General features: G+C 27.6%; 2 protein-coding genes across 2 annotated transcripts in view; one reads left to right on the forward strand and one right to left on the reverse strand.

Annotated features, from left to right (window-relative positions):
• Window positions 1-23,584, reverse strand: part of LOC100211357 (WASH complex subunit 2A) — a 105,879-nt gene that overhangs the window by 31,738 nt on the left and 50,557 nt on the right. The window contains exons 14-20 of the mRNA XM_065788550.1: window positions 21,539-21,627; window positions 17,694-17,742; window positions 17,426-17,582; window positions 17,211-17,322; window positions 7,028-7,394; window positions 6,717-6,928; window positions 666-858 (exon numbers count right to left, since the gene is read on the reverse strand). Coding sequence (XP_065644622.1) covers window positions 666-858; window positions 6,717-6,928; window positions 7,028-7,394; window positions 17,211-17,322; window positions 17,426-17,582; window positions 17,694-17,742; window positions 21,539-21,627 — 1,179 coding nt within the window. The remainder of the gene's footprint in view (window positions 1-665; window positions 859-6,716; window positions 6,929-7,027; window positions 7,395-17,210; window positions 17,323-17,425; window positions 17,583-17,693; window positions 17,743-21,538; window positions 21,628-23,584) is intronic.
• Window positions 17,994-21,548, forward strand: LOC100207820 (protein PFC0760c). Its single transcript, XM_065788551.1, has 2 exons — window positions 17,994-18,212; window positions 18,312-21,548. Exons 1-2 carry the CDS (start codon window positions 18,195-18,197, stop codon window positions 21,345-21,347), a joined length of 3,054 nt encoding a protein of 1,017 aa, XP_065644623.1. The 5' UTR covers window positions 17,994-18,194; the 3' UTR covers window positions 21,348-21,548.

Raw genomic sequence — 23,584 nt, forward strand, 5'->3', positions numbered from 1 at the left:
TTTGTACTAGAGGTGAAAATTGTGCTGTTTTTTCATACAACAATCATAAACGAATATAATTTCTTTTAAATTTGGCTAATTTGATCGAAAAAATTGGCTCCTTAAAAAAAAACTCAAAAAATAAAAAATTTACCTAAAAAAATTTTTTATTCTTTTTTTTATAAGTGTTGTGGAATTGTTGATTTACTAATTACAAGTCATAAGTATGTTAGCACCAGACATTTACTAGTAAACCTATTAAAAAAGCATTTGGAAAACTTAAACAAGGATCAGGTGGAACCTATTTATAAATGTTCAACAAATATTGCAAAAAGTTATAAAAAAAAAAAAAAAAAAAAAAAACTTTGTTTGAACAATAGTATCATTGATTTAAAGGTTTCATCAAGCCATTTGTGTGATTTATATATATATATATATATATATATATATATATATATATATATATATATATATATATATATATATATATATATTTATATATATATATATATATATATGGATCTTTTTTTGCTTATTTTTATAGCATACAACTTTAAAAAAAAAAAAAAAGAAAAAAAATTATGAAAGAAAATATTGCTGCCCCAGCCCAAACCTTTACATGATGTAGCAGCACTAATATTTTAACTAAAAAATTTAAGTATTTTTTTTATCTGATAATTATTTACCTAAAAACTTTGTTTTTTCTAGTAATGGATTGATACCACCAAATAAGGAAACACCACCAATAGGTTTTTTAGCTTTTATTCCATCCTTAAAATCATCAGAAGCAGCTGGAGGTAGTTGAGCATTAGAAACATCCAGTTTTTTATTAACAGAAAACAAATCATCTATATCATCTTCAAAAATATTTTTGGAAGTCTAAATAAACAAAAACTACCATTTATTAAATTAATTAAGCTATATAATGTTTAAAGTATCTAGAAGTAGTGCAATAATAATAATAGATTTTTATACAATATATATACTATATAATGTATAACAATATATAACAAGTATATGTATATTTGAATTTTCATCTTTTACTATTGCTATTATTGTTTATTATTATTAATATTTTTATTACAATAAGATGTAGTGAAACCTACATCTTATAATAATAAACAATTCTGTAGGCGCAAAGTTCAAAAACACCTAAGTGATTTTTTTAAATCTTACATGTTTTTTTACATCTTACATGTTTTTTTACATCTTACGTGTTTACATTGAATGATTCTCTTGACTGTTTATATTGAATGTTTCTCTTGACTTTTTATATTGAATGTTTCACTTGACTGTTTACATTGAATGTTTCTCTTGAATCATGAAATCTGACTGTTTATATTGAATGTTCTCTTTCTTATTGAATGTTCTCTGTTCGTTTATATTGAATGTTCTCATTCTCTTGAATCATCATCATTGTTGTTATAATCACCATCAGATGTCATTTCTACAAAACAACATGGAACATTGACTCAATTTTATATCTGTTTTTTTACTTTCAGAGTACACTCTTGTGTACTATCAGAGTACATTCTTGTGTACTAACAGAGTACATTCTTGTGTACTAACAGAGTACATTCTTGTGTACTATTAATATTTTCTCTGCATCTGTAAGCATACACAGACCATTATGATCCACCATATGTAAGAAATTATATACAAATACTTATCATAAATTAAAACATTAAAATCTCGTTGATAAATTAAAAATCAAAATTGAAACAAGGATGTGAAAAAAATTGAAACAAGAAAATTTTTGACACTAACACTTCTTATGTTTCTCTAAACTAAATATTTTTTTAAACATATTCACCTTCCTAAGCCCAAGGGTAAAGTTAAAGAAAATATCTTTTTTAATTTTCGTTACAACCCTTTCTCAACTCTAAAACACGTCTTAACAAACAAGGCCAATCCGCATAGAAACAGATAAATTTTTTTTTTGTGTCATGGGTTTATTAACCTTGTTTTACTTCAGTGTTTTTTAAGATATTTTATAATTTTATAAACTATTATAACCAACATTTTTGAAAACATAAGCATATTATAGTATCTAGCTATAAAGGAAAAGTTTCAATTTAAACACAATAGTATTTTTAATAAAAATTTTTTCACAATGATATTTTCAGAAACCAAACAAGTTCATTTAATAAGATTTTTTTAGAATAAATAGACTTTGATAAGAATAACTACATTTTTAAAACCAACCAAGGAAAATATCCATTCTATTGATCATGAGCTAACAGGGCGTGTTTGGAATTTAGAAATAAATTTGCAAAATCCTTTAGGCAATTTTTTCTGAACTAATTTCTTGTTTTAAAACTTAATTTTACCCAAAAAGCGAGGTGATTTTTTATTTATTTACTCAACATTTTTTTTTTTTTTTTATTTTTTTTCTTTAACGTCTATAAAGTCTTCTTTTGTAATAAAAACTTTATTAAAAAACTTTTATTGAAAATAATTAAATACTTAATGTTAAACAACACTAAATATTTTGAGTTCAAACGCGGTTATCTTCTCTTTGAAAAATTAGTGATTTTCAATAATTTTTTCAATTTTGATAGGTATATCATAATTATCTACAATTTCTACATAAACTGTGTTGTTTTTTATGTATGTGTTATGTTATTTAGTTTTTTATTTATTATAATGCGGTAGTGGTGTAGTGGTAGAGCTTTCGCTCCATAAGCAAAAGGTTCCAAGATTGATCCTCACCATGTCCCTGGTAGTACCGTGCTCAACTTGTTTCTCCATGCAGTGACCTTGTTTATCAAGCTTCATGTTTTAGATTTAGAGTTGAGAGAGGGTTGTAGCCACTATTAAGTAGCCTCCTCATTTGTAGTGGTCTTCTCGGCCTTGAAGAGGTGAATTAACATAAAAAAAATTTTTAATAATGTTTCTATACAGTCAATTTGGGAATTTTAGCAGGTATCGTTTAGTAGCTGAGGATATGGCCTCCTTTGTTACGCAACCATTCCTTAAAAAAAAAATTTATTAGTTGATATTAAACTTTTATATATTTTATATACTTGAAGTTGATAAACACAAATGCAACAAATTATATTTGATTTGGATATGTTTCTTTGAATAAATCCTTTGTTTTTCCATCTTATTTTCATTATCTGCTACCACAGCAAACATTTCCTTGTTGATTGTTTCCTCTTCTTGGGTTGATCCATCATTTTGTTGTTTACTTCATTGTAAACTTTTTCTAAGAGCTCTCCTTCAAATACTTTACGGTTAGGAGGATTATATCCAGGTCTCAAGGAATTGATCATGTAATAAACTCTTACTGCTTAAAAAAAATCCAGCCCAGCCCAGTTGGTTTCCATTTTAATTATTATTGATTGTTTTTGACCAATTTTGTACCAAAAGTATGGTATGTTATTTCCATTTTTTGTTAAATATTTTTACTTACTTTGTATAGCACACATCTCCTATCTTTTATATTATCCATATTACTTTTTCAAAAAAATTGATACTTCATAAATTTAAGTGTAATTCGTTTTCAGTTACTTGTATCAGATTTCCTATTAACTTAATTTTAGAACAGTTCTATACTAAAAATAGGATAAACTTGTTATTAGTGCTAAACCTCTTCAAAATGCATTTGGATTCATAATAGGTGCAACTCTTAGGAGAAATTTAGTACCTACTAACTACATATATAACATTTATATAAATTACATTTTTACTTGTGTTCTATCGCTTGTTTACTATTGCATTAAAAAATTTTAAAAATTAAAAAACCAAAAACATAAATTCAAAAATGAAACTAGAACTTAAAGAGAATAACTGGATATTGTTAAATTGTATGTATAATGTTTTAGAACTAATTTGATTACTATTAAACACAAGTTTGTTGTTTGCTCAAACTTGCTAAAAATTTTGCATAACAATCTCCCTAGGAGATTGTTATGCAAAGGAGGACATAACACAAGGAGGACATAACAGTCAAAAAGATATTTTTTTAAAAATGTTTTTAGATCATTCAACTCTTTAGTTCTAAAATACAAACTTTGACAAGCAAGTTGGATTATAACCACACAACACAATTGTAACATAATTATACAGATTTGCTTGTCAGGATGAAATCAGGTTTGGCAAAAAAAAAAAAAACCCACCTGAAAAAAACCAAAATATATTAAGGCTTTTTTTAAAATGTCTTATTCTACAAATGGTAAGTCCTTACCATTTGTAGAATAAGACATTTTGTTTTATTCTACAAAATGTCTTATTCTACAAATGGAAATCCTTCAGTATGAATATTATATAATATAAATATTATATAATATTATATATTACTTTAATATGAATATTATATAATATTATATAATAATTTAATTATATAATATTATATAATAACTTTTATTGTGTAAACAGTTAAATAATATTGTTATATATATTGTATACAAAATGGTAAGTAAAATGCATATATATAATATACTTTTTAGTTTGAACTTCTTACATAAAAATCAAAAATCTGGTCAATCATTTTTTGTTCCAATTTGCATAAATTATTAATTTTTAAATCAGATTGCAAGTTAAGAAAACAATAAAATCTTTAATTAAAGATTAAAATGTCAGGGCAAAAAAACAAAAAATCAATAAAGTTTACAAACTGTTTAATTAAATTTTCAAAGCGCAATACATTATTAGTTATTTAACAATTTTTCCAGATAATCATAGTTTCTCACGCATTTTTAGCCATCAATTAAGTTTCTCTTTTCACAAATGCCTGAACATTTCTGAAATCAAATCTAAACAATTTTCTTAGATCTATCATTTTCTAACCTATTTCTTAGCTTGTTGCATACAATCCCAAAAGTAAAAAACACTCTGGATCCAGAGTCTGCATAACGATTGCCTGCACAACAATTAAGACAACAATTAATTGAAAAAATTTTGCAAACCCTTCTGTAAAGATTCTTGTTTTGATACAGTCTTAAACTGAGTTTAAACCATTTATTTTGTTGCAAAATTTATACTGCTTCACTGACTTTGAATAAATATGTTGACATAATAATAAAATAATAATAATAATAAAATGCGGTAGAGTAGATAATAATAAAATAATAATAATAATAAAATGCGGTAGTGGTAGAGTGCTCCATTCATAAGCAAGAGGTTTCGAGTTCAATCCCCACCACGTCCCTGGTAGTACCATGCTCAACTTGTTTCTTCTTTCTATTAACATCATTTGAGCTATTAATAGAAAGTCTTCATTTTGTAGGATTATATACAAAAATACCCAACTGTAATGGGAGACCTGAAATATCGTGAAAGAAAACAAACAAAATTGACAAAACTGAGGAGAAAAAGTTAACAAAGACTTCATCTCTTATTCTAAAGTAAGAAACTTATAAAAAGCTATCAAGAAGGATTATTTTTTTTAATTAAGAGGTTAATAATTCTGCTGTTTGCAAAGGAAGTTCAAAACCACATGTATTTAGTTTTATTTTGCTAGTTGTAATAGCAAGAAAAATATATGAGTCATTAATATGATTGGTTTTCTACAAACCATGGGGAGTCCAAAACATAAGGTCTTTTTCCTTTTGTCTAAATCTCGAAAACTTTAGTCGCAAATACATGACAGTTTTGTCTTGGCCACCAAGTTTAAAATCAAAACACGATTTATATATGAGTATAAAATAAATAATGTAATAAATAAGAGAATAGATAAGAGAATAAGTAAAGACGACTAATAAGTAAAGCAGCCACTGATGTAAAAGGGATTAATTATGATTATGCTTGCCCTTTTTACGATTAGTTATGATTATGCTTGCCCTTTTTACAATTAATTATGATTATGCTCGCACTTATGTTGATTTGAAAAAGTCAACATGTTATATAATTGATTTAAAAAAACGAATGACTAGACTTTTATCATTTTTAACTACTGAATGAAAATACTTATGACAAACAAAACAAATACATAAATACTTATGACAAACAAAACAAATACATAAATACTTATGACAAACAAAACAAATACATAAATACTTATGACAAACAAAACAAATACATAAATACTTATGACAAACAAAACAAATACATAAATACTTATGACAAACAAAACAATTTAAAACAAAACAATTTTAAAACTAGTTTAAAAATTGTTTTGTTTTTAATTATAACTAGTTTAATTTATAGTTTATTAGAATAACTAGTTTAAATTATAAAAAAAAAAAATTTTTATAATTTAAACTAGTTATTCTAAAAATTTGTATCTTGCTAACAAAAACGGAGCTTGTATTTGAACTAAGCATTTAAAAATACATAAAAACCAATTTAATACAATTATAATTGAAGGCTTGAAATCATTTATAATTGAAGGCTGTTATAACTTGTGCACCATACAATCAATTTCAAAAAAAGCCAAAAAACCGACAAACCATTACTCACTCAACCTACTTACCCCCACCATCCCATAGTAATCTTTTTAACTAATTTAAAGTGTTTAAACAAACCAAATAACATGTGTGGGTATATTGCTTTAAAGTAATCAATGTAATACAATAATTTAAATGAAATGAAATAATTAACAAAACTTAGAGCCTAACAAAAAAGTCTGACTAATCTAAAAATAAATAATTTAAGAAAGAAATTCTTGTGAACTTTAACTTTTTAAAATACATTAAAAAACTTCTCATTTAAAGTTCGCAAACATATACTTCTTAATACATTTTGAATATAATATATATGATGCAGTGCTAAATAGATTTTTAGTTAAATATTACCTTTCCAAATACATCAGGATTATCAACAGATTTTGTTGTAACAGGTTTAATGTCATTTTTAGAAACAGAAGAATTATTACGGGAAGCTGGCGAATCAGAATTTTTAGATGATACCAAGTTGTCATTATTTTTAGATGATACCAAGTTGTCATTATTTTTAGATGATACCAAGTTGTCATTATTTTCATCAGTATTAATCTTGGTGGTTTCAGCTAATAAAAATGCAAACATTTATTTAAAATAGTCTTAGCAAATATTAAAACACTTCAATCAAACATTGAGTTAAGTACTTTTATATATAGTTTATATACCAATTTTTTTTTGTTCTGATAATGGATTAATTCCACCAAATAAAGAAACACCACCAATGGGTTTTTTAGATTTCATACTAGCCTTCCCATCTTCAGTGGTAGAAGTGGTAGGCAATGAACCATTAGCGTCTGAATTTATAATAGTAGAGAACAAATCATCTTGAATGTCATCGTCAAACAAACTATTGACTTTGCGAGTTTTTGCAGATGTTGGTGTTTTAAGCGTTTCATTTTTAATAACTGATGGATTTTCAATTCCTGTAGCTTCTTTTGGCTTGGAAGGAATTTTAGTTTTGTTAGAAAAAAGATCATCATCACTGCTATCAGAACCAAACGAAAACTTCTTGTTTGCTGATACTTGTGTTTGCTAAAAAGGAAAGATATAAATAAAAAATATTTAAGATATGGAGTCAAGATTAAAACAAAATAAACTAAAATTGTTCACTTTGTTAAATTAAACATTTGAGAAAAATGTTTCAATACCTTTAGCATATAAGTTATTTTATATTTATAACAGCTTACAAAGTTTTAATTGTCTAATAATTAAAAATATTAGCAATTAAATTATTTTTTCTGGCCAAACTGTCTAAGTTGAATACAATAGACATAACACATACAATAACGTATAATAAAGCACACAACAGCGTATAACAAAACATACAATAGCATATAATCACACATACAATAGCAGTGGTGTACTGAAACAGTTTTTATTTCTCATTGAGTTGTTATGATAATCAGTAGTCAAGTGTAAGAGTTTTGAATTTTTTCATGGGTGAAAATACTGAAGAAAAAAAAATTTAAATATCTGACTACTAAAATACATCTAATACAGGACTCGAAATAGGCACCGGACACCATACATTGTCCAACACTTGTCAAGTAAAAATCATCGATCAGTCATTTTGACTGACTTAATTTTTTGTGAATTTTTCTTATCATTGTTTTAGGTATTTAAGTATAAAAGTTATTGAAAATATTCAATATGTTATATAAATTTTAATTTTAATTTTATTTTTCAACCAAAAACGCACATGAAGTGTATACAATGTGATGAAGTTCTTTGAGATAATTCAGAAAAAGTGGAAATGAGATTATGCCGCATTAATTTTATTGAATAAGCAGTGCTTTTTTTAACAGGGGTTAACACATTAACACCTTTGTTACATTTTTTCTTTTCATTTTTAAAATAACTTCCCCGTAAATATTATCATTTTGTTAAAAAATAAAATTTCATAAAACATGTTACATTTTTAATAGTTTTCTGTTTACTGTGGATTTGAATTTGAAACTTGATTTGAATTTGAAATTTTGGTAAGGTTTTTTTTTATTTGCTATTTTTAATTAAAATTACTTTTTATTATATATACTTATTATATCTTATTATATTTTGTGAACGGAAGTTTTTATTTTATAAATTTAACAATAAATATATTATCAAAATATTTGTAATGATAATGTGTTATAATTGTTCCAAACTAGGGTGTGATTTTGAAAAAATATGGAAGCAATTTGCTCCATTTGTCACAAAAGAAGTACAAAGTATACGTGCATGAAGTGCGCTGTTTTTGTTTGCAATATTTGTGCAACTCTGGGATAAACGGGCGACTTATCTTATGATGAGGAAATTAAGAGAATTGCCTTATGTTCAAAGTGTTCAACAGTTGAGCAACCAAAAAACAAAATTCAAAAAACTATATTTTCTTTGTTTAAACCACTTTTAGAACAGTCACCTGCAGGTAAGTACATACATGAAAAAAATGCCAAAAAGAAACAAGTAAGATCACGGCAAATCCTCATAAGATATCAGTATCGACAGTAGAAACCTAGAAATTGAAACTTGCTGAGTATTCACTTAGCGAATGGCTATTTTATGACAGATTCAAATAAAAAAAATAAAAACTTAAAATGTAATAAAGTTCTGTATTGAGTTCAATGATACAATAAAAACTATGCAATATTATACGAGTACATTTATATTTGGATCAACAAACTATAGAAAATTGAATGTCCTTGATCATTGTAAGTCTCAACCACACTTAAAAGCATATACTCTTTTTCTAAAAAAATGCAATAATTTTCCAAATGCATCTAAACCTTTATTGCTCTGTAAAAATAACACAATAATCACTGAGGGTTTGAAAAAAATGGAAAAAATCGACCTTAAAAATTTTTAACTTTCTTACTTTATACCAAAACAACAGTTACCTATTTCAAAGTTTGTTCTAACTGTTAAATTAGTTGACCTTTTCCGTGTAAATATGGGCGAATTCTATATTTCAGATGGCCAATGCATTGTGTTTATTAACTATATTGCAAGAAGTCTGCTAAATTTGTTACACAATAGCCTTAGAAATTAAATAGTGTATTGAATTTTATAGTGTATTGTGTGATGGTTCAACAGACAGTTCAGTTATTGAAAATAAAGTGGTTTATGCATTATATTTTGATCCCCAACCAATTGGTTTGGATGCGGTTGAAATCAGGACTTCATTTTTAGGTACAAAACATTTGGAATCTGGAAAAGCCCAAGGTGTTGTAAAAGTTTAAAAAAAATACTTTTTAAATTTGCGAACACCTATTAAGTGCATTAGTTTTATTTCAGATGGCGCTGCACTAAATAGAGGCGATCAAAATAGTGTTCAAACCACTCTTAGCATAAAAAGTCAGTGGCTTGTGTTTATTTGGTGTTGCACACCGTTTAGAATAAACGATTACAGATGCTTTAAAAGATACAGAATTCAATCTTGTAGATGAAATTATATTACGAAGTTATTGCCTGTACCAAAATGCACTGAAAAAGCTCTGACAACTTTGCGAGTTATATACTGTTTTAAAAGACGGGATGGATATGCTTGATGAATGTTGCAAGCCTAAAAAAGCGTCAGGAACACAATGGATTTCATACAAAGTTAATGCCATGAAGTCTTTACTTGATAAAGGGGATTTGTACATTACCCATCTTGAACATTTAGCTGAAGATCCATTGATTTTAGCTCCCAACAAAGCTAAAATGAAAGAGTATCTTATAAAATGGAAAAAAAGGAAAAATATCACTTCTGTTTGCATTTTTTATGGATTTACTTAAGATTCCCTTAATTCTTTCAAAGTCTTTTCAGAATGATCAAGTTGATCAGGTTTCATTATGTGAAGCAAAAAAGTTGCAAGCCAAAACTGCAAAGAAATATTTTATATATAGAAAAATATTCTATTATTCTCTCTACATCTTCAATCAAATTTAATTTAATGTTTAAAACGATATGTTTTTAATGTTTTAAACATTTTTCATTATACTAAACATTTTTCATTGTCCTTTTTTTTTAGAAAAAAAAAATTTCCACATTAATTGCGTTCTAATAATGATTTTTCACGTGCATCTTATTGTTTTTTATTTTGTTAATTTTGTTTGACAAAGTTGAAATAAAAATTTATTTTACTAACAAAAAACAAAAGAAATTCAGTGTTATTAATGACATAAGTTTTATGTTATTAATGAAATAAGTTTCATCTTGGGCAGATGTTAAATGCACCCGGCAACTGTCTTGTAGAAGGCCTCCTAGGCAAAGACTTAAGGGGTAAACAGATTCTATCTGTTGACCAGCCTCACACCCCTTCTTCATCTATTAAGCTGGGGCAGATGTATTTTTAATACATTGTTTCCAGTTTAGGATGCTGAATACTGGATCTTCTTGACTCAATGCATGGGTTTTGCTTGTGTCTCTGTTTTTATGACTAGGCAACTCATTTTATTATCTCCTAATGAGGGTACAGCTCTAAAACTCAGTTTTATGGTTCTGAGGCCGGCTGGTAGTCAGGTTTCCCGAACTCTGTGGTAGCTCTCAGAGAGGCTGATTTCATCAAGAGCTGAAAAATATCAAAGTATTAACAGTGCCATGTTGCGCATGGATGGTGTCCCTGCTTGTACTTTTGGTGTGCATTGCGAAGGCCACATTTGGAGTCCTTTGTTACGGCTTAGGGTTTATTAGTAGTAAAGAGGCAGTTGTTTGGGCTATTAAACGGTGTTCTGAATACTATCTATGCTTTGAGTAAAGTTCTTCAATCTAAATTAAAAATGAATAAAGTACCAAAAACTATAAAACACAAAAAACCATCATCATCACCAAGTTCTCTAAACCTATCATTCACTAATATTCGTGGTCTTCAAAGTAACTTTTTTTCTGTTGAGTCTTATCTCTTGCAAAGTTCACCAGACTTACTTGCTCTTTGTGAGACTAATTTGAGTTCGGCTGTCTCATCTTATGATCTTAGTGTTGATGGTTATCTTCCTTTAATTCGTAAAGACTCCAATAGTCAATACTCCAATATAAAATGCTTAGCCTGGGCATTTACATTCGTAAGAATTCACCCATTTGTTGTGAAACTAGGTTTGAATCCACAGACTATTCTTTCATGTGCTTTCGTTTAGCACCACTTCACTCTATTGCCTTTCTCTTTGTTCTATATCGCTCTCCTTCATCTCAAGACTGCATTTTTTTTGACGTCATTTCTGATCATATTGACCAAACCCTCTCTCTATCCATCAGCTAATACAGTTGTTGTCGGTGACTTTAATGCTCCCCACTCTGAATGGCTTGGCTCTAGTGTCAGTGACTCTGCAGGCATTGAAGCCCACAACTTTTGCCTTTCTCAATCCCTAACTCAAATAGTCAACAAGCTGACTGGGATTCATTCCGTGATTTTCTTCGTGATGACCCTTGGGTAATAATCTTTCATCTTTCTGTCGACAAATGTGCTACTTACATAACTTTGTGGATTCAGGCTGGCATGGAATCTTTTATTCCCTCTCGACAATTCCAGGTCAAGCCTCACTCTCCTCCATGGTTTTCCTCGCACTGTGCTGCTGCGATTGCCAATCGAAACCGTTACTTCCATATTTATCAGCAAAACAATTTTCCAGAAAATAGATGTCTGTTTATTACTGCTAGAAACAATTGTAATAAGGTTTCGTATAACGCCAAAACCTGCTATTCTCAGGTCATGAAATCTTGTATCTCATCTCAAAAATTAGGCTCTTGTGACTTCTGGAGAATCTTTAATAATATCAATAATAAGGGCAAATCTTTAATTCCACCTCTCTTGTATGGTTCAGACTTTGTCACCTCACCTAAAGACAAAGCTGAATTGTTTGCCAAAAACTTTTCATCAATATCATCTCTTGATTTCACTAGTTGCGTTCTACCTGATATTGCCAACAAACAGGTTGATCCATTGCTTTACATTCATATCACTCCTGCCTCTATATCTAAAGTGATTTCCTGCCTAGACTCTTCTACAGCTTGTGGCCCGGACAACATACCTGTTATTGTCTTGCAGAAGTGTTCTCCGGAGCTGTCGTCTATACTCTCAAAACTATTCAACAAGTGCTTATCAGAGTCTTGTTTTCCAGCCTGCTGGAAAGCGGCATCTGTTATCCCTATCTTTAAAAATTCTGGAGAGCGATCTAATTTGTCTAACTACCATCCCATAAGTCTTCTTCCTATCATAAGCGAGGTTTTTGAATCTCTAATTAACAAATACTTAGGTTCTCATCTTGAATCTAATAACTTACTTTCTGACAATCAATATGGATTTCAATCTTCTTGTTCTACAGTTGATTTGCTAACAGTAATAACTGATAGGTTTTATCGTGCATTAGATGAAGGTGGAGAGGTTAAGGCCATCCTTCTTGACATTTCAAAAGCTTTTGATAAAGTTTGGCATGCTGGTCATTTCCATAAGCTTTCTTCTTATGGTGTATCCGGCAACATCTTTAAGATTATTGAATCCTTCCTTTCCAATCGTAGCATAAAAGTTGTCCTTGATGGACAGCACTCTTCTTCTTATTATGTAACTTCAGGGGTTCCTCAAGGTTCTATCCTTGGCCCTATACTCTTTTTAATTTACATTAACAATCTTCCAGATATTCTCACATCTAAGGTGGCATTGTTTGGTGATGATTCTACCATTTATTCATATCATGATAAGAAGCCAACACTCTCTGATTGCTTGGAGGGGGCATTTGAGCTTGAAAAGGATCTCACTACTGTTACAGCATGGGGCTCACAGTGGCTGGTGAACTTTAATTCAGATAAAACTCAATTTTTTTCAGCCAATCGTTATCTCAATAATTTAGATCTTCCTATATTTATGAATGGTGATGTACTCGATGAGTCACCTAGGATTAACTCTTACTTCCAATCTTTCCTGGAAACCATATATCAAATCAGTTGCAAAATTAGCATCTACTAAGGTTGCATCTCTTTATTGAGCTCGACACTTTCTTATTCCGGATTTTATTCTTTATCTCTATAAATCTCAAATCGAGCCTTGTATGGAATACTGTTGCCGTACCTAGGGCAGATTTTCTAATGATGCCCTTTCTCTTTTAGACAAGATGCATAAACGCATTGTAAACATAGTTGGACCTGCTCTTGCAGCCAACCTCCAACCATTATCACATTGTTGTAATGTTGCTTCTCTTTCTCTTTACTACAAATGCTATAATGGGCACTGCTCTAAAGAGCTAGTGTCTCTTGTGCCATCTACTAAAATTCATTCTCGTGTTACTCATCATTCAATCATCCTTTCAATCTCATCCTTTTTCTGTGACTGTTCCTAAGTGCTCCAAAAATGCTTATTCGTCTAGTTTTTTTCCTCGAACATCAGTTCTTTGGAAATCGCTTCCTTCATCTTTCTTTCCTGATTCATATAATTTGCAATCCTTTAAGTCGTCCGTCAATCGTTATCATGGTCTACAATCTTCATTTTTTCTCTTCCAGTAACTTCCAACTTTAGTGGCTGCTTGCAGCCTTGTTGTAAGCAAAGATAATTAAAAAAAAAAAATGTACAATTTGTACAGTTTCATTTTTAAGAGGTAATATAGATATCATATGAACCAATTTTTTGAACCTTTTAAATTATTATAGAAATTTGCATTATTTTTTAAATCATCAAACCCAACAACTGTTGAGGCGGATAACATCATTATGTTTAAATTTATCAATTGTAATTTGATAAAATATAAATTAACTACAACCATTAAAATTTGAATCTTGTAAATCACCTTCAATACATTTTGTCTCTAAAAAGTTTGATCTTTTATAATAAACATCACATAATGCTAAAAGAAGTCCATAGCTAAAACACAGCTGATGATATATACCACTTAGCTGATGATGTATACCATTTATTTGTCCAAGTGATTGTAGATGGTTTATCTGCAATACAAGCTACAATGTGTCTTTTAATTTTTTTCTTAAAGATGTATAACTGTCTAACAAAACAGAAAAATCATGACCTGCAAAACATTTTTGTTGTTATCTCTTAACTTACACTTTGATTAGCTAAACCATATTGCTTTTGATCATATTCACAATATGAGATAAACTTTTATGGCAACATTGTTTCTTTTAGACAATGATTTTCTAAAAAATTCATTTTTTGTTATGACATTTTTGGAGAAGCCTTCCACTATTGGTAGCTTTGAAAGTATTTCCCTAAAAGCTGTTTAAAAAACATTGTAATTTTTTTTTCACATTTCTAATTTTCAAATAAACTATAAACTATAAACTAAAAAGTTTATTATTTCAAACAAATGACATGTACTTTTGGAGATCAAAAATTTATACCTAAACAAACAGATTCTTTCAACATTCTGTTTTTAAAATATATTTAGGTTATAAACCAATTTATGCAAAGCACTTATTTAAAACAAACATTTTTATTTTTAACTGCTTCTTTTTTTTTTAAATTTTATTTCAAGTAATTTATTAGTTTAATAAACAAGAAAAAAGTAGAGCTGCTCATACCAAGTGTACCAACCAATACAAAGTGTAATAATCTAAGCAGCTGTTAATGAAGGTTTAGAGAAAAACAATTAACTGTTGCAGTATAGAAAACAAATTTGAAAAGATTTGTAAAAAGAAAAAACTTTAAGGAATTTTTTGAGCTCAAATACAGCTACAGGTTTTTACAACAGAAGATAACAAAAGTTATTGGGTTATCTGCTCGTTGTCATCTTGAGTTATCTATTCCTTGTTATCTTGAGTTATCAAAACTGTCTCAAGTTATCTACTGCTTATATACTCAAGTTATCTACTGCTTATAGTTACATCAAAAAGTAGCTACTTTTACTAAAGCTATTTTTTGATAGCAATGAGCCATTCAATCTTGAAATCTTTAAGGATTATGAATCATTAGTTACAGATGCCATTTCAAATACAATTACCTTCACTTGCATCAACAACCTAAAACTTAAAATGATTGTAGCACATGTTGAAATTAGTATTTTAAAGTGTCTGAAAGGGATTAGTTCAATAATCTTCTATAAACCTAAAGCTTACCCAAAAGTATTTGATAGAAAAAGCAATATTAAAAGTGAGCAACTAAATAAAAGGATCTTTGACTGATACTTTGAGTGAGTCAGAAATGAAATTATTTTTTCCAAAGAAAAGAACATCTTGAAGCTAATCATGAGGAGAAAGTCATAACAAAAGATTAAAAAAAAAGTGAGAAACTACAAACCTTTTGGTTAGGAATAAAAAACAATGTAAAACGGCTTCACAACTTTTTAGCATTAATGAATTAGAATTTTACCTTTAGTCTTAATACAAATATTTTACAGTAAATTTAAAATAGTGGTTATATCTTTATAAATTTCAAACTCTTGTAAAGTTTTGAACATATATAAAGTGGATAGTATTTTTGAATTTTTACCAGTTTGGTTTTACTGCTATATTTTAACAAAATTTTACATTTTATACAATAAAATATACAACACTATTACACTCCAACTAAGTCATCTGCAGCATTTAGATATAGCAGTATTATATGTGCAATTAATGTCAGCCATAAAAGGACAAAGCATTCAACGCAAGGAGTAAATAAACTTTTGCATTTTTAACAGTAGAGTTTATTATGGATACTCAAATAAAATAAATAAATATAAAATATAAATTTTAAAAAAGTGATAAAAATATCAGTATAACAAAAATAACAAAACAATAAATAATAAAATGATAAAAATAACAGAATAAAAAAAAAATACTTTATATTGCATTTAATATAAAGTATTCTATTGTATTCAACTTAGTAGAAAAATAATTTTATTTCTTTAATCATTAGACAACTAAAACTTTGTGAGATGTTATAAATATAAAATAACTCAAATTATAAAGATAAACATTTTTCTAAACTTTATTCTTATTTTTCACTAGCTTTTATTTATTTATTAATTAAATTCTGATCGTTTTAATAAATAGTTTTTAGCAAATATAAATTTAATTGTACTTTATTAGGACATTTTTAGTGTGAAACAAAAAGATTATTAAGAAATAAAAATAAAAAATAAAAAAATTAATTATTAATGAGGTTTTGATTTTCATTACTAAATAAACTTGTTTTTAATTGCAAACATAAAGGTTCCTTACCTTTATGTTTGCAATTAAAAACACACTATAAAACTTTCTTTGAAAACATTAAAAAATATGTATTTAAAAAAATATAATTTAAAAAAATATAATTTAAAAAAAGACTAAAAATGTACATAAGAAAATCTTTAAAGATTTTCTTATGTACATTTTATATTATGTACATTTTATATTATGAACAAATGTTCAGCAAACTGTTTAAGTTGAAATGTTCTGCAAAAGATTCCAAATGAATTTAAACAAGCTTTTTTGGTAAGCAAAAAGATTCCAAATGAATTTAAACAAGCTTTTTTGGTAAACAAAAAATTGTATTTAAAAAAAACAAAACCTAAAATAATAAAAATGCTCTTTATATTGTTAGTTAATGTTTTTATTAGCAATTATAGTGTGTTATAATTATTTAATAATAATATTATTATTAATATTAATAATAATGATAACAATAATAATAATAATAATAACAATAATAACAATAAATAAATATACAATAATTATAATGTGCTACGATTTTATATTTGACTTTTTGTTTAAAACTTGAAAGTTTAAAAAATTTTTTGTTAAAAACTTTAAGTTTTTCATTATTTTAATTAAATTAAACTTAATAAAAAAAAGAAAAAAAAAAGGATAAATTAACTAAAAAATTAATAATAAAAAATACAGGACTTTATCCTCTATTTAAAATTAATGAATAAAAAATGAAATATCAAGATATTTAACAAAATTAGAATTATAAAAAAGATTAAAAAACAAGATACCTTTTTAAAAGATGGTTGATTTAGGGGTTTATTCATTGATTCATTTGAATCTCCAACAACAGATTTATTACTGATTGACTTTTCGAGTGGTTTAGAAGGAGTTGGTTTCTGACTAAAAACAATTTTCAAAATTTCTTGCTTACTTTTAAGCAAAATGCAACTAATATATATATATAATATTCAAATGCAATAACAAATAAATAAAATAAAAAAACCTTTCAGTCTTTGCCAAGGAAGCAAATATGTCATTACTATCATCTTCAAGATCATCATCAAAGAGACTAAATGGTTTTTTATTTATGGATGATGAAGTCTGTAAATTTGAAGATGATGAAGTCTGTAATTTTGAAGATGATGAAGTCTGTAACTTTTCTGGAAAAAAAAAATTTAAAGCAATAACATGATATAAAAAAACCATAAAATATAAACTAAAAAATACATTAGAAATTCAAAAAGAAATAAAAACATAAAAAAATAAAACACCTTTATTTACTTCTAAAGGTTTAGAAACATCTGTTTTTGGCTCAGTGACCTTTAAAAAAAAAATTACTTGCAATTAAAATTATTTGGGAGCTGGGAACTAGTATTTAATTAAATATTTTTAATTATTTTGGTGATTTTAACTTCTTTTAAAATTGTGACAATTATAAAAATTTTAAATAATTTAAAACAATTTTGGGCATATTTATCTATATTAGTTATATTATTCTTATATTATTTGCCCATATAGAAACATAAAATTGTCATAAATCTACTCATGCAGAGTTTTTAAAGTATCATTCAGAAAGTTTAAACACAAATGTCATTATAAAACACACAGTGTGTCTAAAAATCTGTTGCAAATTCATATTTTTTTTAAAAACTACTAAATAATTTTAAAGTGTAAAATAAAGAAATTTAAAGAAAGAAAAAAAAAGAAAGATTAAATTAATGTAAAAAAAAAAAGAAAAAAGAAAAAATAGCAAATGATATCTGCTTGGTTTAATGGCTACTAAAAAGCAGGTAGAAAAATTAATTCTAAAAAAAAATTTTTTTGATGTCTGATTAAAAATTATAAATAAAATTTTCTTAAATTGTTTAACAAATATAAACATTATTTAGATGGTGAAACAAACCATGTATAGTGGCAAAAAATTTCTCCAAATCACTCTGATTTTATTGATTAATGTCAAGTATTCATTTTCAATGACTTTATATGGAGAAAGAAAGAAAGATGCAGAATTGGATGCTACAAAAAGCATTTTAGAAACAAGAGGTATGGAACCAAAAACATTAAAATACAATAAAACTGAATTTGAAACATTTCTGAAAAACTTTACAGAAAATGAAAATCTTATAGCAAATGAAATTTCAAAATTTAGCAAAAATAATATGTTGATAAACTTTAAAGAACTCAGAGACAAAAAATGGAAAATTCAAAAACGATGCTTTTGCTATGGAAACAGTTTAATGCACCATATTTGTGAAGCACATAATAAAATGCATGATTTTGGTCATCACGCTCATGATGTTATGGATCACTTTGGAGATAGAGCTCATGAGACTATGCACGAATTTGGACATCATGCTCATGAGTTGAAAGATAACTTCGGTCATGATGCTCATGAGAGATTAAGAGAATTCGGACATGAAGCACATAATACAAAAGATCATTTTGGTCATCATGCTCATGAGTTAAAAGAAAACTTTGGTCATGATGCTCATGAAAAATTGAGAGAGTTTGGACATGATGCACACAATACAAAAGATCATTTTGGGTGTGATCAACATGAAATGCTCGATATGTGGCATCAATGTGGGTGTGTAAAAAAGAGCAAAATATCAAAATCTTTAAAATTTAAAATGGTACCAAAAAAATCATTCATTACTAATTTTTGCAGAGATGGTAGATGTAATAATAATTATGATAAAACTATGAATTATGAAAAAAACCCTTTTGAAGCTTACAACAGAGACAACTACTTTAATCCAAATCAAGATGAAAGTTTAAATGAGCAACAAAATTCAGATAATATTTTCGATGATCATAGATTAGAAAATGCAGCTTTTGGTCAAGATTCAAGTGATAAATCTGGAGAAATCTCAAGAGAGCCTCAAGATAACTTTGAAGAAAATAAACATGGTAACTTTGATCAACATGAGAGAGAAAACTATAATCGCCATAGAAATGAGAGAAAAGATGACTTTGAACATCCACAACAATATGATGAACGAAAAAAGCAATATGAAGATGATGAAATTAATCATTATAATGATTTTTCCGAGAACAAAAATAAAGATTATATTGGAAACGAAGGTCATAAAAATAGTTTTGCAAATGATGATTCAGACCATGTTGAAAAAGATCCATATGCAACCATTGGTAATAATGAAAATGAAGAAAATCAACTCAAATCTGAAGATAGTGAAAATGAAAAAGAGCAAGATGACTCCTTTGGTGAAAATCAGCATAAAAATAAAGCTAACTTTGGAGAAAATTCTCACAATAAACGCAAACATTTTGGAGAAAGAGAACACGGAAACAAACAAAGATTTGGAGAAAATCAACATGCAAATAAAGAACATTTTGGTGAAGAAGAACATAATAGTCGAGCACACTTCGGAAAAAAAGAACATAAAAAAAGGGAACGATTCGGAGAAAGTGAAAATGAATTTAAAAACCATTTTGGTGAAAGGGCCCATGAAAAACAAAACAATTTTGGTGAAGAGGAACACAGGTATAAAGAGGAATTTGGTAAAACAGCTCATGAAAATCAAGCCCATTTCGGTAGAGAAGCGCATTCTTCTAAAGAACATTTTGGAGAAGAAGAACATGAAAACAAAGAAAATTTTGGACGAGAAGCACACATAAGTAGAGAACACTTTGGAGAAAATCAACATGAAAATATGAAACACTTTGGAGATAAAGCACATAAGAACTTAGAAAACTTTTATATCAAAAGTAAAGAACAGCATAAAAACAAAGAACATTTTGGAGAAAAAGAACATGATAACAAAAAACATTTTGGAGAAGAAGCTCACAAAACAATGGGAATGTTTGGAAAATCTGCACATGAAAAAATGAAAAATTTTGGATTACAAGCTCACAAAAATCTAGAAATGTTTGGTGTCAAAGATTTTCAAAGTTTTCTTAATACAAGAAATATAGTTGTAAAATCAATAAACAAAAATAAAAACAGAAAAATAAAAACTTGTGTGAAATCAAAATTTAATACCCGTACATACCATGATGAACAATGCGATGATGATGATGATGATGATGACAATGATGATAATAATGAGAATGATGAGAATGAGGAATATGAAAATAGAAATGAAGATGAACATAAAAGTTCAAATTTAAAAGAACATGAATATAATGCGAAAGAAAGAATGGAACATTTCGGTGAACACGCTCATGAGCATAAAAATGAATTTGGCATAGAGCAGCATAAAACACTTGCCAATTTTGAACATATATCAAGAGACCACCGAGAAGAAGAAGCAAAAAAACAGCGAGAGCATTTTGGGGAGCAGCAGCATGAAAAAAAAAAACATTTTGGCGAGGGTGATCCTGAGTATCATAGTAGATGTGCTCACGATAAATTAAGAAACTTTGGAAAATTCGCACATCATTATGGATGTGGAATTGATTTTGGTCAATACAGAAGTAAAATAGAAAATGCTGTAACACAAAAAACAAACCAACAAAAACCATATTACAGAAAATACAAGCCAAAGTTATGGCCAGAATATCCGCAAGTGTTTAGAAATGAAAAACCTCAAACTTCAAAAAACAAAACAAACAGCAATAAAAAAATATCTATTGGCATAAAAATTAATAAACAAAACACATTAGAAAACAATTTTATTAGTCTTCTAAAACAAAATAATTGTGATTTTTGTGAAAATGGGGCACTTTGTGTAACTGAACCTGATCCAATTAAGTTTACCTGTTATTGCCCATATAACTATGAAGGAAATAGATGTGAGATTTACTCACCACAAAAAGAAGCATGCAGTCAAAATACCTGCTATAATGGAGGAAAATGTGAAGAACGACCAAACAAAAAAGAAAAATTTCATTGCTATTGCTTAAGTGGATGGCATGGTCAACAGTGCACTGAAAAAGACATAATGGATTGGTCAAAGTGGTAATTTGTCTAAAAGATACTTCAGAAAAAAACTAAAAAAACTAATAACAAGTAAAACAAATAACAAACGCAATAACAATGTAATATAGTACAATACTCAGGTGAAACATATTAGGCTCTTTTAGCAATCATATAGAAATTATATAGAGAATACTTTTGTACATAAATTTTTTTAAATTAAAAATATAAACTTACATTTTTTGAAGTTTGCTTCTTTTCTCCAAATAAGTCGTCAGCATCATCATCTTCAAAAAATTCAAGAGTCTTTTTTCGAGGGATAATCTCTAGAAATACACCTTTTTACTCTTATGTTTTTTCTTAATGTTAAGTGTTGTATGAATATTTTTGTTAAATATTAAACAACCAAATTTCAAGTGTTTAAATACAAAAAAATTCTCAATAGAGATAAACATTTATCATGCAAGATAAACAAATAACCAAGGCGATTAAGTAAGAATCAAAGCAATATAAAGTAAAAATTTAAGCAAGAAACAGTAAGAATTAAGTAAGATTAAGTACTAAGATCAAAGTAAAAGGATCAAAGTGTACAACAATGTATCAAAAATGTTACACAATATTATAACTGTTATCTCAAAAGCAGGGGTTTCTTGAAACTAGAGAATTAGTTGAAGCATGGTAAAACTTGCAAATAAGATAAAGTACTTCAAAGAAAAATTAAGATTTGCACAAATCATCAAAACAAAAGTTGATAGATAAATAGTATTGATAAAACATTTTAAAACAAATTAAAAACATCATTTTATTTAAAAAAAAACACACACATAACATTTATGTCTTTGCAAATGTGAGAGACAATTAAGGTCAAAGTTTTTCATATTTATAATAACTTTTATTTTTGTCAAGAACGAAATCTATTATAACAGGGTAAAACCCAACAAATAAAGAATAAAACCCAACAAATAAAGGGTAAAACCCAACAAATAAGCATTTCTTCTACATAGAGGTGAGGCTCCACTCATCCATTTTTCTATGGGGACAGGATGTTATCTATTTAACAATACTATAATTTTTATCTATGGAGACATAATTTTTCTATGGGGACAACTTATTGTTGATTTGAGAAAAGAGGTAGAAAATCTTTTTGCTATATCAAAAGTTATTCAATAGATGGGAAACCTAGTTGTGCAGGTAGCTGTCAAAAAGCACCTAAAAATTTAATTTGGCTTAACACCACACCTATGAGGTGCTGGCTGGAGATTTTTTCAAGGCAATATTTAGCCTTTAAACTGGCCAAAACTTTTTACAGTTTCACAGATTCAAACAACATTGGCCTAAAACTGATCAGAAAGATCAGTCTTAGGCCATCTTTTTAATCTTGTAATGATGTGCAGTGCACTCAAAATGTTAAAGATTGAAACACTGAATTTTGCACTGGATATTCTTAATGGAAAAGCAGGATATCTATTAAGAGAAGAACTATTGAGGTGATCTTTGTTTTTCCTTGGGTAATGATCCTCTTGTGGTATACATTTTTTAGTTCCCAGTGCTTTCCATCACACTCAATAAATCTAAAAGCTCAATTACATGCTTTTAATTTTTCTTATTTAGAATCAGTTTGAATTTACAAAACTTAAAAGTTTTGACAGTTTAGAGTTTAGTTTATTTATCTGGTGATGTAAAATATTAGATTACCTGCTCAAACTCTAATGATTATCCATAAACTAAACTCCATAATTTGAAAATTGTATGGACAATAACAGTTAATTTTATTGTCTTTTTATGCTGTTTGGTGAATACATTAATTATCAACAATATTAACAAACTAACCTAAAGTTTTTTAACAATGACTTTGTTCAGAATAGTCAAACTGCCTTGACACTTTTTGTGGCTTATAACTGTAGCTAATGTCAAACAGGAAAAACCACAAGAACTATAATTTTATAATAGCCAACTTTTATGAATCACTTTGGTGTTGCCATTCATCAACATAAAAATATTAATATTATTGTAATTATGATTTTTATAATAAGTATTGTTTCCAACATGAAAAATTGCAATTGTGGAATTTTTTTCTCCAAGTTTTATACTTTTTATTGACTTTTTAAATGGTGCTTATAAGTTGTACCAAACAAGGTACCCCATGGGTGGGGTACCTTGATACAAACTTATTATTTTAATACTTGATACAAATTTCTATAAATAGAACCTGTTATATTTTGGTAATTCATGAATTTAATTTTATAGATAAAAGTCTAATTATTAACTATAGCATAAAATGTT

Source organism: Hydra vulgaris, chromosome 01 (genome assembly GCF_038396675.1).
Source record: "Hydra vulgaris chromosome 01, alternate assembly HydraT2T_AEP".
Taxonomy (NCBI): Eukaryota; Metazoa; Cnidaria; class Hydrozoa; order Anthoathecata; family Hydridae; genus Hydra; species Hydra vulgaris.